At 36.2% G+C, this 17,546-nt stretch overlaps 6 protein-coding genes across 10 annotated transcripts; 3 read left to right on the forward strand and 3 right to left on the reverse strand.

The window, feature by feature from the left end:
* Positions 1–1,205: 1,205 nt before the first annotated feature.
* On the reverse strand, positions 1,206–3,192 carry LOC149932602 (uncharacterized). Its single transcript, XM_090157148.1, has 3 exons — positions 3,161–3,192; positions 1,485–2,711; positions 1,206–1,422 (listed from the first exon to the last, which is right to left on the reverse strand). Exons 1-3 carry the CDS (start codon positions 3,190–3,192, stop codon positions 1,206–1,208), a joined length of 1,476 nt encoding a protein of 491 aa, XP_090013274.1.
* A 1,797-nt stretch (positions 3,193–4,989) lies between these two features.
* On the forward strand, positions 4,990–9,968 carry HDAC6 (histone deacetylase 6). Its single transcript, XM_090156809.1, has 28 exons — positions 4,990–5,121; positions 5,184–5,221; positions 5,279–5,420; positions 5,483–5,523; positions 5,587–5,686; positions 5,752–5,823; positions 5,884–5,909; positions 5,968–6,072; positions 6,127–6,195; positions 6,255–6,447; positions 6,517–6,666; positions 6,725–6,831; positions 6,908–7,018; positions 7,128–7,346; positions 7,403–7,490; positions 7,547–7,756; positions 7,817–7,947; positions 8,019–8,087; positions 8,150–8,229; positions 8,293–8,405; positions 8,480–8,539; positions 8,598–8,687; positions 8,749–8,855; positions 8,911–8,978; positions 9,053–9,116; positions 9,188–9,272; positions 9,333–9,635; positions 9,697–9,968. Exons 1-28 carry the CDS (start codon positions 5,086–5,088, stop codon positions 9,760–9,762), a joined length of 2,943 nt encoding a protein of 980 aa, XP_090012935.1. The 5' UTR covers positions 4,990–5,085; the 3' UTR covers positions 9,763–9,968.
* On the reverse strand, positions 9,929–11,718 carry LOC149932604 (lysophosphatidylserine lipase ABHD12-like). Of its 2 annotated transcripts, none has more exons than XM_090156813.1 (2): positions 11,318–11,718; positions 9,929–11,165 (listed from the first exon to the last, which is right to left on the reverse strand). In XM_090156813.1, exon 2 carries the CDS (start codon positions 11,159–11,161, stop codon positions 10,028–10,030), a length of 1,134 nt encoding a protein of 377 aa, XP_090012939.1. In that variant the 5' UTR covers positions 11,162–11,165; positions 11,318–11,718; the 3' UTR covers positions 9,929–10,027. The 2 variants fall into 2 exon arrangements, with proteins under 2 accessions (XP_090012939.1, XP_090012938.1); XM_090156812.1 differs by having other exon boundaries at positions 9,929–11,198.
* On the forward strand, positions 11,338–15,423 carry PGS1 (Phosphatidylglycerophosphate synthase 1). Its single transcript, XM_090156810.1, has 10 exons — positions 11,338–11,872; positions 13,365–13,536; positions 13,632–13,709; positions 13,766–14,043; positions 14,115–14,296; positions 14,356–14,583; positions 14,651–14,736; positions 14,796–15,021; positions 15,083–15,165; positions 15,223–15,423. The coding sequence occupies exons 2-10, from the start codon at positions 13,396–13,398 to the stop codon at positions 15,340–15,342; spliced, it is 1,422 nt and encodes a 473-aa protein (XP_090012936.1). The 5' UTR covers positions 11,338–11,872; positions 13,365–13,395; the 3' UTR covers positions 15,343–15,423.
* On the forward strand, positions 11,866–13,355 carry l(2)10685 (5-methylcytosine rRNA methyltransferase l(2)10685). The gene has a single exon (XM_090156811.1). It carries the CDS (start codon positions 11,945–11,947, stop codon positions 13,271–13,273), a length of 1,329 nt encoding a protein of 442 aa, XP_090012937.1. The 5' UTR covers positions 11,866–11,944; the 3' UTR covers positions 13,274–13,355.
* Positions 15,424–15,505: 82 nt separating the features above from the next.
* On the reverse strand, positions 15,506–16,701 carry ND-ACP (NADH dehydrogenase (ubiquinone) acyl carrier protein). 4 transcript variants are annotated; one of them, XM_090156131.1, is made up of 6 exons: positions 16,504–16,701; positions 16,304–16,333; positions 16,053–16,172; positions 15,888–15,975; positions 15,720–15,821; positions 15,506–15,653 (listed from the first exon to the last, which is right to left on the reverse strand). In XM_090156131.1, the coding sequence occupies exons 1-5, from the start codon at positions 16,657–16,659 to the stop codon at positions 15,730–15,732; spliced, it is 486 nt and encodes a 161-aa protein (XP_090012257.1). In that variant the 5' UTR covers positions 16,660–16,701; the 3' UTR covers positions 15,506–15,653; positions 15,720–15,729. The 4 variants fall into 4 exon arrangements, with proteins under 4 accessions (XP_090012257.1, XP_090012256.1, XP_090012259.1 ...); XM_090156130.1 differs by having other exon boundaries at positions 15,715–15,821; XM_090156133.1 differs by lacking the exon at positions 16,304–16,333 and having other exon boundaries at positions 15,715–15,821.
* Positions 16,702–17,546: the final 845 nt, after the last annotated feature.

Genomic DNA, 17,546 nt, shown 5'->3' on the forward strand with positions numbered 1-17,546 from the left:
TTCGATCCCCTTCCGTAACAGTTTTATTCCAACAAGTTGGGAGAAAAGGGGGGTATTAAAAAATGGGGAAATGTGTATGATCCTGGTAAGACCACTTTGTAGCGCCCTCTCTACTAAGGATATTTTCAAATATCCTTAGTTTTGAGATATAAAAGATAATAGCTAAATATGGATCACAATTATTTTAAGTTAAAAGCTTTGAAAAAACCTACTAAGGCGCAGCAAAAAAATTTACACTTACTAAACACACAGTATTTTCCCATTTTACAAAATAACTATTTAAATCAAAGCTCAAATCAAATCACCGTTAAAGTTAAAATTTTTAAAGCTATCCCGCCACTTGACCTAAGCCTAGATCGAATGACTGTTTATTGTCGCCAGGAGTCGCAGATTTTTGCCTCTAGATGGCAACAGCAAGGACAGCTAGCGTTTTACCAGGATGCGATCCCCACTTTTTCCACCCATGCCATCTACCCGTTGGGGGAGACTCCTTTCACGAGAGAGGTATGAGCTCGCTTCGCCATTTCGTATCCTTTAGCTATTATCCTTGATTATGCCTTTTGGAAAATCAACTGTCATTTTTTTTTTCAAAAGTAAGAAAGACTTTATTGGTGTATATGGCAGCGGAGGCCTTCACACCATGTGCATCATACAGAATTAGACAATAAATTTAAAGTATATACAAACAGCGATAATAAGATAAACAAACCAAAAACAAAACTATTGGACCTGGTAATGTTAACGAATGCCAAAGGCGCGGAGCAGATTACACACGTCCGAAATAATCGGTAGTACACCTCGAGAAAAGGCCAGAGTGGAGAAAGTCACCTGCCGTAAGCGACGCCAAAAACGAATGGCGGGGACCTCTAGCAGCCCGACATTCAAAAAGAATGTGGTGAAGCGTCTCTATCGCCGCGCACTGACCGGAGCGACACACCGAAGACGTCTTAAGCGAAAACGGAAAAGCACCGCAGCAGGGGGAGGGGGGGGGGGCAGAATAACGATAATGGATATAAGTTGGTGTATATAGCAATGAGCCTTCACACCAAGCGCACCAGATTCAAAATAAAACAAATGGAAAATTGACAATCACTAATAGCGAACAGTGCAATAAAATGAACACAAACAAAAAATTAAAATACGCGACAAATCGAATAACAGAACAAAACAACAGAGACGAGATAATAATAGTCTGAAGAAAGTTATCAAGTCCGAACAGCGTTGCGAAGTATACCGCAAGTGGCGGAAATACTGTCTGAAAATCCGGCGTGGACCACTTTCAATACACCCGTCAGAGAGACAGGAAGAGCCCTCTTATGGAGACTACTAAGAAGACCACGCTGTGATGCAACTTGGGATGGACAGGCGAAGAGAATGTGCTCCGCGGAATCTACCGCCCCGCACTTCAAGCAAGAATCCGAGCTACTCAAATTAAAACGGAAGAGAGTTGCTTTTGTGGGAAGGCGTCCACAGTCGAGACGTGCCAAAAGAGTGTCATCCCGCCTGGGGAGCTGAAGCCGCATAATATCGCCTCCCTGAGCGCGTAGGAGGTAGCTCGGGTCTGCCAGGAATCCCACCAAGCACTGGTAACCACTTTACTACACACAGATTTCAATTCGGAGAGCGTAGCCGGGAGGAAAAAATCCACCTTGGAGGGGCGCGGAAGACTGGTGACGTCCGCGGGACCGTCCGCCGTTTCATTGCCCACTACTCCGACGTGAGCCGGACACCACAAAAGAGTCACTGAGTAGGAGTACCCGTCGCATAAGTCATGAATAGCGGTGATTACCGGATCATTTGAACGTGAATGTAACGTCGTAAGCGCGCTTTTGGAGTCGGAGCAGAGCACTATTGAACTTGCGAGATGAGCGGAAGCATATGAAAGTGCCAATTGAATGGCCAACAGCTCTATCCTGTTGATGGGATGGCCGGGATCCACCAAAGACCGAGCACCGACCCCGATAGAAGGAATGGCGAAGGCGGCACCCCCGACTCCCGAGTCCGGGGTGAGAGACCCGTCAGTGTAAATAACCGTCGCGTCTTTGGCGTAGATGTCGAGCGTCGCGAGGAACATCTGTCGTAGCGCGTCCGAGCAGAGGTCACCTTTGTGAGTAGTTAGCCAATGGGAGATGACCGTCACCTTTGGAGGTTCCCAAGGAGGAGTGGACGTGGGAGTAAGATGACCCATGGAGGAATGAAAGAGCCACGAGATATTGTGTTCCCTAGCCAAGTTCCACGCCCGGAGCAGAAAAGGAAGCCGATCCGGGGCGAAGCGATGTTCGATGACCTCCAGTTGAGCCAGGTTGTCCCGCAGAAGAGTGGGATAAAAGGCCGGGGTATCCGCTGCGCCACACGGAGCAAGTGTATGAAGGTCCAAAAGAGTGCGACGAAAACTCAGTGGTGGAATTGCGGCCTCAGCTTCCATCAGGACAATGGGTGTAGACCGTGGCACACCAAGGATGACCCGTAGAGCATCATATTGGACTTTGTCCAAAGAGGCGAGCAGAGGAGCGGCTGCATAGAGGGGGCTGGAATAATCCAGCCTGGAGCGAATGAGGTGGGTGTACAAAAGCCTTAGCACGCCCCTACTGGCACCCCAACCGGTCGTTGAGACAGTACGCAGAAGATTGAGGCGCTTGAGAGAAGACGAGGCTAGAGCCTTGACGTGAGGCTTCCATGAGAGTCTGTCGTCGAAAATACCACCAAGGTACCTATACGAGTGGACTTTGGTTAAGGGAGTGCCATCGAGACTACTCTATGGTTATGCCTTTACACCTCCTTTTCAAAATGAGTAAAAAGAGTAGCCCTAATACCCCGGAACCTCGGATTAATAATAGGTTACATATTATTAATCCAAGCCGGAACCAATGGCCCGGAACAAGCGAATAGTTTGTGCATGGAGGAAGAAACCAAAGAGTATGGAGGAAATAGAGATAAAATAGAGAGGTCCGCAACGAAACGTTCACCACCGAGGGGGTTGACAATGGGGAAAAACATCTGTAAACCGAGCTTCAAAATAGCGCTGCGGTAGCTATTTTGAAGCTAGGTTTACAGATGTTTTTCCCTATTGTCAACCCCCTCGGTGGTGAACGTTTCGTTGCGGACATAGAAATCTTATAACATAGAATGATTCCGTATAAATACAAAATGGGCCAATTACATATTTTCAGAGGTTTCGTCATTATCAGCCATAGAAATCTCATAGGTAACTAGAATGCTGCCGTGTAACTGGCAAATGGACCAAACGCCATGGCAGACGATAGCCAGATCTCAGCCAATCAGAGCTCAAAGAGTGGTTCTGCCAAGAATTTAATGTCACCAGAGAGAATGACCTCACTAGCTCCCGCTATAGATACGCGGAACCTTGCACGGAACCAAGGAGGATTATTATCCTCCTTGGCGGAACCACTCTACGGCCTCTCATTGGCTGAAGGATCAAGGCGTCAAGCTCGGCCGTAGGCGGCAGCATTCTAGTTACCTATGAGATTTCTATGTTATCAGCCAATCACAATTCAAAGAGTGACTACGACAACGACTCGTTGCCATCTAGTTTGAGTTACTGAGAATAATAATTCGATTTTAGATTACGTCACCTTAAGAACCCGCATTTTATTGGCCCACGTCAATCGAGTCACGGCCCCTGCGATCACGTGATCGCGTTTAATGTAGTTTTTAAACATGGTAGACTGTTTCTTTACAGTGGAATGTTGAATTTAAGCAGAGTGTGAGACATTTATCTTGGCTAAGCTTCTAAGACAAAAAGCATATTATTAAATTATCAGTATGATTGTTGCTGTTTAATTCAATGACTGTCGTCAATTAGTCATAATTGTCATTCGTTAGTGTAATGTATTTTTTCTGGGATATAATTACTCTTTCATAAGGTTTTTGTTTATCTAAGTTTCTACAAACATAATAATAAATATAATATTAATTACTTTAAATGTGAAATAACCTTTAAATGCAAAGGTTAATACTAAGACCTTCAGTCACTGCTTCTCCCAAAACTGCCATTGACATTGCCTGCTATTTTAAAAGTTAGGCCTATGTCAGGCCTAGGCTTAAATATTTTCAAAGCGAACCAAAACGAAATCTTATATATCTTCCTCGCAATAGCATTTAAATATTCCTTATAATAAGTAAATATGAACTAAAAGTTCAAAAAATATTAACACTTTCATTAAATAAAAATCCAAAAACGTTGAAGTGGTTCATGTGAAAAACTCCAGCAAAAACCTATGGGATTTCTTTTTTTTTGTTTTAGAAGCTCGTTATGAGCGATTGTAACGGGTGGGACAATTCAGTCCGCTCGTCCATTTGATTAATCAGGGGCGAGATATGTGTTACGGCCACGCCAACGGGGGGATACTTGGGGATAGGGTTGGGACACCCGTGGCGGAAGTATGACAACCACCAGTTGGGGGATTAGTGGTCGTCCTCACACGGCCATCCACAAGCTCTGCCTCCCGGACGCCTGGGATTACAGGAGTTAGCCACTACTCCCGGCCTATGGGATTTCTGCGAGCTTGGATCGGATGGATCCTGTAAAAATCGTCTGAGCTTCTACTATTTTTAACCGCCATGTTATGGCGCTAGCAGCTTGCCGTAGTCAATGAATGGCCGCTGATTGGCTGAAGTTTAAGCAAAGACTATATAATCATTAGTCGTTGCTACAAAATGACTTGGCGTCAGGTTCTCCCGTAGATTGGAGCATTCTAGGTAGGAGTATAAGATTTCTATGGTTGCAGACCTCTCCCGGTTGTTTTATCTCTATTTCCTCCATACTCTTTGGAAGAAACTACTATCGTTCTTCTTCCTCCATGGTTTGTGGGGCGGTGTAATTCTCATCCCCGGAACAGGCGAATAAAACGTTTTATGGTAGAAAGAGTACACTTTTAGTCCGAGAACAGGCGAAAAGAAACCACCTAAAGTGTAAAGCAATGTTCGAAAGCCTCTGATGAATTTGTTGAAAAAGTTTAATAACTCTGATGAATTTGTTGAAAAAGTTTAATAACTAACTTGAATATCATTGTTTGCATAATTTTTATTTCTGTATACATTGATATATTTTTTTGAACACGAAATATGTCAAATTCAATTTTAACAAGTATGAAATCCTTGGTGAGAAATTATAGAGGGTAGAAAGAGGCCTTTTAATGATGAACTTTTAATTTGTTCCCTAGAGTCTGGATATTTCTGAGGATTCTTTGAAAACCATTAAGTATAATACAAATTTCGAAATAAATGAAACCAAAACTTATTATAAAATATTTTAAAGAACGTCTCTGACTTATGATGAGTGTATGACTGACCACTTTTGCTCTTGGGATGCCGACTATCCAGAGTGCCCCGAAAGATTTTCACTCTCTTTGAAAAGATGCATGGAATATGGATTGGTAGATAGATGCAAATTAATTCCGGTAAATAAATGCCATAGTTTACAAAAATCTCATTTGAGTTAAGCTAATAAAAAACTTTAAAGCCTAGATCAGCCACAGAAAAAGAAATTATCTTATTACACGAGTAATAGTTAAATTGCTGCATTGTAATAAGTTCTGTTTTTAAACTTGTTTTTTTTTCTTTCAGTAAAAAGCATTTGGATTTATTAAAAACTACGGATGGAAATGAAGATTTTGAAAAACTAGAGTCCCTAGCATCACTGTACGATTCAGTGTATTTCAATTTGGTTTGTATTTAATAGTTTTTATAAAGATAAAATTTTATTTTCTCATACTTTTATAATTATTTTAGAAAACATACCAGTGTGCTTTGAAAGCTGTAGGCTGTTCAATAGACCTTGTTGATAATGTTGTTTCAGGAGAGGTATGCAAAATAAATAATCAAGTTTTTATTTTGAATCTAATTTTGTTATATTTATTGCAGACTCAAAATGGAATGGCCATAATTAGGTATTGGAGGAACTAGAAAAGTAAATCTTATAATAAATAATAATTAAATTATTTATAGACCACCTGGCCACCATGCTATGACTTCAGAGTTTTGTGGCTATTGCTTTTTCAACAATGTGGCGATTGCTGCTAAGCACGCTTTGGAAAATTTAAAATTAAAAAAGTAATATTTTATTGATTGGAGTGGGCAAATTTCAATAATGAGTCTATTCAACAGAATATTGATTGTAGACTGGGACATACACCATGGTCAGGGAACACAATACTCTTTTTACGACGATCCGAGGTATGAGAATTTCTTGTAGAGAAAGGTTGCTTACATAAGATATGTTTTTTTTTGTACAGGGTATTATATTTCTCCATACATCGATATGAATACGGCAGTTTTTGGCCGGAACTGAGAGAGTCGAATTTTGATTACATTGGCTCTGGTCCTGGTAAAGGATTCAACATCAATGTACCATTAAATTCTATTGGCTTGGGAAACAATGACTTTCTCGCAATTTTTCAACAAATTCTTTTGCCAGTCGCCTATGAGGCATGCTTTTAAATTGTTTTTAATATCAGTTATAGTCTGATATTTTACCCCTGCCATATCAATTTATAGTTTAATCCTGAGCTTATTCTTGTATCATCTGGTTTTGATGCAGCAATTGGTTGTCCAGAAGGTGAAATGCTAGTAACTCCTGCTTTCTATTCGCACATGTTACATTCCTTAATGGGGCTTGCTCAAGGAAAAATTTGTGTGTTTCTTGAGGTAAAAGATAATTTTCCTTTTTTTTTTTCATTATTAATTTACAAATAATTTTAAACAGGGAGGATACTTTTTGAAGTCATTAGCTGAAGGGGTTGCATTATCGTTAAGGTGTTTATTAGGTGATCCGTGCCCTAGAATTGGTCCTTTAGAAGCTCCAAGTGAAAGGTAATTTTTTAGATGGTGAGCGTGTTTATATTACGTTGATTTCGTTAAAATTAAAATGTAAATTTTTTCATTTAAGCGTACAAGATTCAATTTTGAGTGTCATAACAAAACTTCGACCATATTGGCGAAGTTTAGCATTCCAAGGCAGCTATGAAAAGTCTGATGTTCAGATTGATAATAGACAAAAGTAATATTGAGATACACACCCCTGTGAAAAAGTCGCGAGGGAAAATTTTAGCTGTATTTTATTTATTTTTAATAGGTTTAAAATGTTTAACCAGTAATTTTTTAAATAGGCACATTCCAAAGTTAGAGTACAAAGGCCAATTGGGTTTAAAGAGACCTGACACATTCCCTACTAAAGATTACTATTACAAGCACTCCGAGACTAAAATCAAAGAATTGACAAAAATTGTAGATGAACTCATTGCCAAAACTAATCTTTTTGTTCCAAAAAATCGACTTTGCTTAGCTTTTGACCCCTTTATGGCTAAACATCAGAGCATTTTAGAAAAGTAATATTTAATTTTGACAATTTTCTTTTATCAAAAACTAAAATCTTTATTGTTAGAATTCACCCCGAAAAACCTGAAAGAATTTTGAAGATATATGAAAAATTAAAATCATTTGACTATCCAGATAGATGCTTAAAATTACCTGTGAGATTAAGGTTGTTGACCTTATTTGTGAAATTCTGACTTATGTTTTATTTTAGTCAAGGCACGCAACGGAAGAAGAACTAAGCATGATTCATTGTGAAAATTATGTGGAATTAATGCGAAATACGCAGTTTTCAACAAACAATGATTTATTGGAGTTACAGGAGAATTATAAATCTATCTACTTTTGCAAGGATTCGTACAATGCAGCCACACTAGCTGCGGGGTTCATTTTACAAGCTGTTGACTCTGTAGCCATGGGAATTGTAAGAAGATTGAGGATTTAGTAATAAGCAAATGAAATTTATACTTTTGTTCACTTAAAGAGTCGTTCTGGTGTTGCTGTTGTTCGTCCACCAGGTCACCATGCTGAAAAGGAAGAAGCTTGTGGTTTTTGCGTTTTCAATAATGTTGCTTTAGCAGCAAAATATGCTCAAAGCCGATATTCCATTAACCGGTTTGTTATCTGTGTTATGTTTGTCATTCCAAGTTTTTATAAAGTTACTTATGTTTTTGTTTTGTACAAAGTATATTAATAGTTGACTGGGACATCCACTTTGGAAATGGGACGTCGGCGTTGTTTGAAGATGACCCAAGGTAATTTTTATATTTTGAAATTTTATTTTATATTTCTAATATGTTCATTCAATATTTTTTAGATTTTTATATATTTCCATTCACCGTTATGACAATTCATTATTTTTTCCATTTCTGTACTCTGCGGATTCAAATTTTACTGGTGCAATACATATCATCCGTTAATAAGCTTAAATCGCATAACCTTTTGAATATTTTCTGATAGGAAAAAAGAAAGGAGAAGGATTTAATGTGAATGTACCATGGAACAAAGGTCGTATGGGAGATGGAGATTACCTAGCAGCTTTTTTCCAAATAGTTATGCCAATAGCATATGAAGTGAGTTATGCGTCATTCACGTAAGAAACAAAGAACATTCTATGTTTGATAAGCTTATACTTTTTCACCTTTAGTTTGATCCAGATTTAGTCTTTATTTCTGCTGGTTTTGATGCAGCAAGGGGCGATTTAATTGTAAGTTTTCACTTTTTTTTTATTCTTCAGTGTATTATTAATTAATTTATATAATTAGGGTGGATGTGTTCTTTCGCCTGAAATTTATAGTCACATGACACATCAGTTGTGTTCATTAGCAAATGGGAAAGTTATTTTGGCTTTAGAGGTAATGAATTTTATTGTAACTTCTATTGTCTGTTAATAAACTTTTGTCATTTTTTTTTCAGGGTGGTTATAATGTCCCTGTTATTGCTAGTTGCATGGCCAATTGTGTTGGTGCTTTGTTAGGTGATCCTCTTCCTTCCTTAATTGATGATTTAAAACCTTGTGACAGGTAAAGAAATATTTCACAATTAAAAAGAATAAATGTATAGAGTTACAAATTGCAGTGCTGTGCAGTCTATTTTAAAAACCAAAAGAGCGCAGGCCAAATATTGGAAAAGTCTGAAATTTGATGGTATGCCAAATTTTATTTGAAGTAAAACTTGGATTTATGTAAAATTGTTTAAATTTTTGAAATACCATTAACAGTGGATCTTCCAGCGTTTTCTTACATTAAGCCGGAATCAAAAGGGTCTCCCGATGCCTTTGAAGTGTTAGTTAATTATTTAATTCATTTAAATCCTTTTCCATAATATAATTAAGGGTAATAATTAATATTAAAAGTAGTAATAACACATCTTTCAAACGAGAGACTCGTAGTAATGAAGACACAGGTGCAACTGGAGGTTGTAATTCAAAAGCAATAGAGGTTTGTTTCGTTAATGAAATAAATTAAATTTTGCAATATAATTATCTGTTTGCCATACAGATTCTAATAGGAAACGAAGTTCCTTCTCAACTCTATGCAGTTGAGCCACTGCCATGGTGTCCTCATTTAGAAGAGGGGGTTGGAAGTTTACCTTCCAAAGGTCTTGATCCAAAGAATCCATGCTCAGAATGCAATGATGTGACTGAAAATTGGGTGTGCACAAAATGCTACCACGTAGCGTGTGGACGATATGTCGAAAAGCACATGCTACAACATTTTAAGGAACATAACCATCCTTTGGCTCTTAGTTTCTCTGATTTTTCAGTTTGGTGTTACGATTGCGAAGCTTACTTGGACCACCAGGTTGCTCGTATTGCTTAAGGCTCTATAGCTATTTAACTAATTTTTTGGTGTTCTTTTTTAGGTTTTAGATTGTGTTAAGGAAGAAGCGCATTTGAAAAAATTTGGAGTCAGTCGCTCAGCCTTTTAGTAACAAGTTATTACTTCAATGCAGCTTCATCGAAAGATGTTAATTATTTTTATATTTACTAAGCCAATTGCCAAATTAAGAGATTATATAGTAAAACTAATTTTTGATTATGATTAACTTATGTTATTTTACATTGAATAATAAATAACAGTTAAATGCATTTTAATAACAAATTATTTATACAGACTAGATGCAACATGAAAGATAAGTAGTTTTATAATGAACAATATATATGTGTGCAAGTATGAAGTACATTAGTTTTTTTTTACTCCTTAATTGCAACATTTTCAATAAATTTTTTCACCAGAGAGGGTAATTTAGGACTTTTACTGATAAAAAGATGACCGCAACCATCCGACGATTCAAATTCTTCATATTGAGCTCTTTGAATACCTTCATCTTGTTTTTTTAACGCAATCTTGTGAAGTTTGCGGCCCATTTCAACAGCAACCATACCATCGTCTTCAGCATGTAGAATCATCAGAGGAACTTTAACAAACATAATCTTCTCATCGCTGTTGAAGTTGGTCTCTGCATTATTTGTGGGTTGAGCAAATAGTTTATCAAAAAATGGCATACGTCGATGGAAAAAAGACAAGGGAAAGCTTTTTGTAGCATCTGGAATGTTGGTAAAAGGACTTTCCAACACAATGCCTGCGGGACTGTTTTCTTTGCTGAGTTTAGCTGCTAATAGTGTGGTTACTCCTGACCCTAAAGAATGACCCCAGATTATGATTCGGGATCGTGGCACTTTTTTGATAAGCCAATTGTACACGTTTTCAGCATCCTGAACTAGAGCTTGAACTGAAGGATGTTTTGGAGTAGAGTCTCCAAAACCTCGGTAATCACAAGTAATAACATGAGCATCCACCAAGCTGCTCTCTGATAGAACCTTGTACAGTTTCCTCCTATACAAGGCGGCTCTGTTCATCGAATTCCCATGAAAGTAGAGTATTACTGGTCTGTCATCATCAAATTCTTTTGAAGCATCTGCTAAATCACTTTTAGAAGCCATAGAACGTGGGTAAACATGCCAAACTCCTAGCTGAATATCTGGCTCAGACTTCAAGAAGAAACTTCTGGTATGTGGCATATTGAAAAATTTTGGTTCAGTCAGATTTTTGGTTTCAAAAGGAGGCCAATGGAAGTTGTTGAGGAAAACACACTGGCGTCTTAACCATGGGCAGTAATAAAACCATATTGGAAGTATGAAGTAAATTGCTGTAATTGTTAGGCAAGTGTTTCTTAGTTTCCTCAACCATCTCTTCTTTAGTCCAAATTTTGAAACCATCCAAGTTTGAAGAATAGTTGAAGAACTACTTAGCTCCTGGAGCAGTGGAATTTCATTTCCATTGGATTGAAGTTCATCAGAACATGTCTTGCGATGTCTAAGCTGCATGTTACTAAATTAAGTGATTGGCGTTCCAATGAGTTTTCTACAGAATGAGGAAAAAAATAGATTTAATGTATTAATTTATTACAAACATATATTGTATAGATAAGATATGATAATCAGAAAGAGAAAGGATTTTGAACTTTTTTAGATTATAATTACCAATATCTTGGGCAATATGTTTACTCTCTGGAGAAGAAGACTTAAGTATATCTGTTCAAAGAGCAGGTTTCATATTGCTTTTAATATTATTTTTCATAATATAACTCTCCCTCAATGACCTCTCATTTACGTAATACACCCCAAAAAAGTTGTTTGACAACTTGGAAGTGGGCTACAAGGAAAACTATATTATTTCCCTTTGAGACAAACTCTCACTTTCCCTGAGTTTTTTCAGGTAGAGGTATAGATTCAGACGTAAGCGGGTCAACCGCGACCGCTTCTCTTAACGAAGTTGACAGTGAAAAATCAACTAGATAATTAACATTCTCAGCGAATTGTCAGCAACCATTGACCTCAGAAAAAAACTTTATAGCAGCCGTAGTCGGGGTCCATCGGGGGGATAAGTAATTTTTACCCACTAATGTTTACTGCTTAGGGGAACCAAGGATTCTTTATAACGGGGGAACTCTGCGGAATTCTTACAGAGGTCATTTCCTCCAATACACATGGTTTTTTTTCCACTGTTTAATGCCTAGGCGTAGCTATATCTGGGAGGTGAGTGTTTTTTTTATGTGAAATATCGAAATTAGGCAGAATTTTATTTAATCAAAGTGAAAAACAAAGACCATGAATATGATCACGAAACCGTTTAAAGGTATTTCAACAGTATCAATGTCAAAATACAAATGGTTACATACATCAAAAACTGTACTAAGAGTAAAAAGTAAATTTAATGATAAATCCAAATTGCCGTCTGCATTAGCTTTAAATCATTTTGATGATTTTTACAAGAATGTTTTTAAAGAAAAGTGGCCATCTATCCGACTAGCTTTACTTTGTTCCCATAAATATTGTGCTGTTATAAATCCTTATGCCAATGAAACCAAGCAATTGACCAACATTGGTGCGATTAATTTCAAGTATCTGATTAATGGGAAACCTCGAAATACATCCTTTACAAATGAAGACAAATCACTTGAAAAAGTACTTAGAAATACTGACGGATATGATGAAACCTTGGATATTGCTAATAGCATCGACGCTGACCATAGCAGATATAACATAGATTCTTTTATGCCGGTTTCTGAAATTCAATATAAAGAGGAAATCTTTCCAGAAAGTAGTTATAATCTATTAAATCAAAAATTAAATGCAAAAAAAGAATTTGAGAAAATAATTCAATTTCCCCCGGCCTGGGAAGTCTTTGTTTTCCCAAAAAGTGATATAAGTATTTTTCCTCATCCAAGAAAAGATGAGACTGGCTACCTAAACTATTTTTTAATGGATGGGGCCTCTCTCTTTCCGGTCATCGCACTTGATATTCAGCCTGGAGAAGAAATTGCAGATTTATGCTCAGCTCCTGGTGGAAAGGCATTAGCAATGGCTTACACCATGTGCCCACGATCATTATATCTCATTGATAACTCCGCTTCTAGAATAAGAAAATTGAAAAATGTTATTCAAGGCTTTCTACCTCACCAGAGTAGCCTCGATACAGTTATCAAGGTGACCCATATGGATGGAAGAGATGTTCCATTAAATTCGTTTGATAAAGTATTGGTTGACGCACCTTGCACCAACGACAGAGTGTCTGTTTCAGTTGATGAAAATAATTATTTCTCACCCAAGAGACTTAAAGAAAGAGTTAAACTTCCGGAGATTCAAAGTGAATTGTTGTTCTCAGGACTCAGAGCTTTGAACAAAGGTGGCTCTTTAGTTTATTCAACTTGCTCTTTATCACCTGCCCAAAATGATGGTGTTGTTCATCTTGCACTTGCCAAAGCTTTAGAGGAAACTAGTATGAATTTTGTTGTGAAAGATTTGAGAAATACGTTTGAGCAAATTAGTCATTTTGTATCTTTTGATTTTTCACAAAATTACGGTGCTTTAATTTTACCTTTCCTACCCTGTAACTTTGGGCCTATGTATATTAGTAAAATTACTAGAGTTAGTTGAAACAAATACCAAAGTAAATTTTGTACAATTGATGTTAAAAAGTAAATTAAATGGATAAATTGGAGTAATGTTCAGTGTTTTTATTCCATAGGAATTATATTGTAATAATTTTAACTGACAAAATGAGTAAAGCGCAAATTTTGCACCGGAAATTGGCTAATTATGGACTTGACTGGGTGTCTGAAGTTAAGCCAAAGTTTTATATCTCGGGTGAAAGAGTTTCAATTTTGAGTCAACCTTCAGAGTTTTTCAACAAATTAAAGGTGTGAAAAGCTTCATTAATTTAAAATATTGCATTTGATACCAGATTTGTCATTTTATTAGAATGAAATTGAGTCACATATTGCCTTGTTTTCAGGAGTTAATCAGGAAAAGTAAAAAACGGATAACTATTGCGTCATTATATCTTGGAACCACAGAAATGGAAACTGAATTGGTCAGTGTTATACTATATACATATATATATTACAATAATTGACTCTTAATCTATAGGTAGACTGCTTTAGAAAATCTCTTGCAGAAGCAGAGTCCCGTGATGTTAAACTTCATGTTCTTCTGGACTCATCAAGGGGTAGCAGAGGAGATCCAAATTCAAGAACCATGCTATTGCCTCTTGTGAAAGAATTTCCAAACCGAGTTAGAATTTCTTTATACCACACTCCATCTCTAAGGGGCTGGCTTCGAAAATTTTTACCAGAGAGATGGAATGAAGTTGTTGGGCTTTGCCATCTCAAAGTCTACCTTTTTGATGATACATTAATTATGAGTGGGCAAGTATATAGAAACCTAAAAGTTGAGTTCACCAAATATGTTACATAAACTTACTTGTTTCTCCTTACAGTGCAAATTTAAATGATCAATATTTTCAGCAAAGACAAGATAGATATATAGTCTTCAAAAATTGTCCGGAGTTGGCAAATTTTTTTGATGATCTAGTCAAAACTGTTGGCAGTTTCTCTTTACAGGTTGACTCAAATAATAACTTAATGCTTGATCCCAGTTGGACCATACACCCATACTTGGGTAAATTTCAGAACTGTCTGAATACCTTTGTGGATTTATGTAACCAGACTTTCTATTAGGAAATCTGGAAACCTTCTCTTCTGAAGCGAATAAAAGATTAAATAATCTTTTGGCTACCTATAGTGATGCGTGTGAAGATAATAACTCAACAGATTCTCAAAATGAAATTGATACCTGTGTTTTCCCTTTAATACAAATGAAACCACTAGGCATAGATCAGGATCAAATAATAACCAATAGGTTTCTAAACCAAGCATCAAAATATTCTAATATCAGATTTGCTTCAGGTAATATATAAGTTTTTTTTTCATTAGTCTTATTAGTTATTACCAAGTGCATTTATTTTCTTTTTAGGTTACTTAAATTTAACTAAACAATATACTGATGCAGTAATTAAAAATTGTCAAGCAAAAGTTGAAATTCTTGCAGCATCACCCCAAGTACATTAACTTTGTTTTATTTTATTTGGTTCAATATTTTTTCATGTGATTTCATATAGGCCAATGGGTTTTTGGGAGCAAGGGGATTAGCTGGTTTAATTCCATCAGTCTATACTTATATGGAGAAAGAATTTGCGAGAGAAGCTTTCAAGTTAGGACAGTCAAATAGAATTAATCTGTTTGAATACCAAAGAGACAAATGGACTTTTCATGCTAAAGGGATCTGGTATTACCCACCAGAAATTTATTATCCCGTCTTAACATTTGTTGGATCTCCCAATTTTGGTATATATTTTATTTTGAGCATCTTATATTAAAAAAAAAATATATTTTTTTTTTCTAACAGGCTATAGGTCAGTTTACCGAGATCTAGAAGCACAAGTAATGGTAGTAACTACAAGTCTTCAACTTCAAAAGGAACTACACATGGTAAAATCCTTAGAAATCCTTTGCATAATATTGTCAGCGACATTTAAAATCTTATAGGAGCAAGATTACTTATTTAACCCCAGCTATAAAGTGACTGAGGAAACGTTTGAGAAATCTGATAGAAAAGTGTCTCTTTTTGTTCGTCTTATAGCAGGTTTTATTAAAACGTTTTTTTAGACATTTAATTAAGCTGTTGCACAAAGTTTTTAAATGAATTTTGCTTGTTAGAAAATTAGTTTAATTTATAGCTAATTTCAATCACCAGTTGATATTTTTGTTAATAAATTATAAAATTACTTTTAAAATGTTTCTCAGGTTCTTTAATAATGAAGTATAATAATTAATTGGTTTTAATTCCTATTTATTGTTCAGTTTGAGTTACATGACTGTATAACATGGAAAGTGAAATCTAAATGACTTTTTTATACAAACCTAACAAAATTTAAAACAAAAGGAAAGCATTTAGGTCTTGCAGGCAAAACTGCTCTCTGAAATATGAGAAACATATTTGACGACTAACAAGGGAAAAATTTATAAAAATTGCATTACCATACTGAAATTAATTTATTCGTAAATTTCTTCCCTATCAGCAACATATCTAACAATATCAGAAGGTCGCAGTAACTTTTCAGCATCCGCATCTGGTATTTCAAACCCTGTCAAAAGTTTTAAAATTATTTCTTTTGAACGAACCTAAATCAAAATTCAAAATATAAATTTACCAAATTCATCTTCCATTGCCATAATGACTTCTACATGATCAAGGCTGTCTAACCCCAAATCTTTCATAAAATGTGATTCTAATGTCAACTATGAAAATCATAATCAGTCAAGATCTTTTTTTTTCAGCCTTCTCTACAAAGAGTTTTTCACCTATCAAACCATACCTTATTGGGCTCAACCTTGTCATATAATTTTAGAACCAAGACCACCCTATCACGAATGAAATCAAGCGTTAAAGGAGGTTTTTCACTGAAGCAACGTAGAGAAGGCTGCTGCAATGAAGACTGAAATATAAAGGTAAAGTGCGTTTTAGAACTCTGACCTTTTCCGATGTGACTTTGTCATAAGCGCGGCATATATTTAGCACTCTTTCTTGTAAATCTGATAAAGTTTGTTTAGATTTGCTTGTACTAACAATCCGCTTGAGACATACTGGTACCCCTAACTTTAAATGATAAAATATTTTATTTAAATTTTTAACCAACTAATTCCGACCTAGCTAGCGAAAGGAAAAGTTACGAGAAGAAACACAGACGCGTGTTACTTGGGGGTCAAAGAGGGTCAAATCCTAGAGTAGAATTTTTGTACCTAAGCCTTGACTAAAGAAAAACTTACAACTCGCTTCTTCAAGAGCGTGTCATTATTGAAACTAGTGAAAGATTTTAAATGGAACTGTTTTGCGTATACTACACTCAATACGATTCTTGGTGAAATAAACTTATTAGTATGTAAACGACACACTAATCTTGTAAAATTTGCAAGAGAACCCATAGTGAAAAGGAGAGAATCCAGAATGCGACTAAGTACCAAAGACTAAGTACTCTTTCAGGGAGGGGGGGGGGGCGAGCAGAATAACAAGAATGGGTATAAGTTGGTGTATATAGCAATAAGCCTTCACACCCATAGAAATAGAAATTAGACTAGAAGCACGATTGGATTGGGCGGGGACGTACCAGCTAGAAGGCTGCCATCAGAGTGGAATCACGATAGTTGCGCCATCTCATAGAAACAATTTAAACTAAATAAGTAAATATGGTCACGTGGAATAACATAAAACAGATCGTAGGCAACATATTGAAAACTTTTTTTATTTATCTGAAATTATATTAAGTTATTTAAACAGCTTTAGGAAAATCATAAAATCTCAAGAAGCGACTATAACTACAGTGTCACCCTTAAAGTCACACGTTAACTTTGCGCAATCATTGTAAGTCTAAAATACCACAAATCATCACAGTTTAACTAAATTTTAATTATTTCATTTTGGTTTAAAATATGCCTACTTGAGATTCCAAAATCTTGGTTTAAGTGTCTTTTAAACTATCATCAGTATTAGTCAAGTCAAATTGAGTGGTTTCCGGTAGTTCACTTTTTCCGTAAGTTTTCTGAAATAACCTGTGATAAATAGGGAAACTAAATAACACTTACTAAAATCAATAAATTGGCATACTCTAGAAGATATTTTTGGGATGTCTTTCAAATTCTTATTTTAATAAAGAAATTATTCATATTTCAGTTAGTTTTTTATTTCAGAATGTATAGGGTAATTTTTACTTGTGTAGGTACAGCATTTGCTTTCAAATGGTGCCTTCCATTTTGAAAGTAAATTTAATCCGGCACAAAATGTTTACTACACACAAAGTCATATGAAGTAATTG

This window comes from Leiobunum rupestre, chromosome 8, assembly GCF_980474605.1.
Source record: "Leiobunum rupestre chromosome 8, qqLeiRupe1.1.hap1, whole genome shotgun sequence".
Taxonomy (NCBI): domain Eukaryota; kingdom Metazoa; phylum Arthropoda; class Arachnida; order Opiliones; family Sclerosomatidae; genus Leiobunum; species Leiobunum rupestre.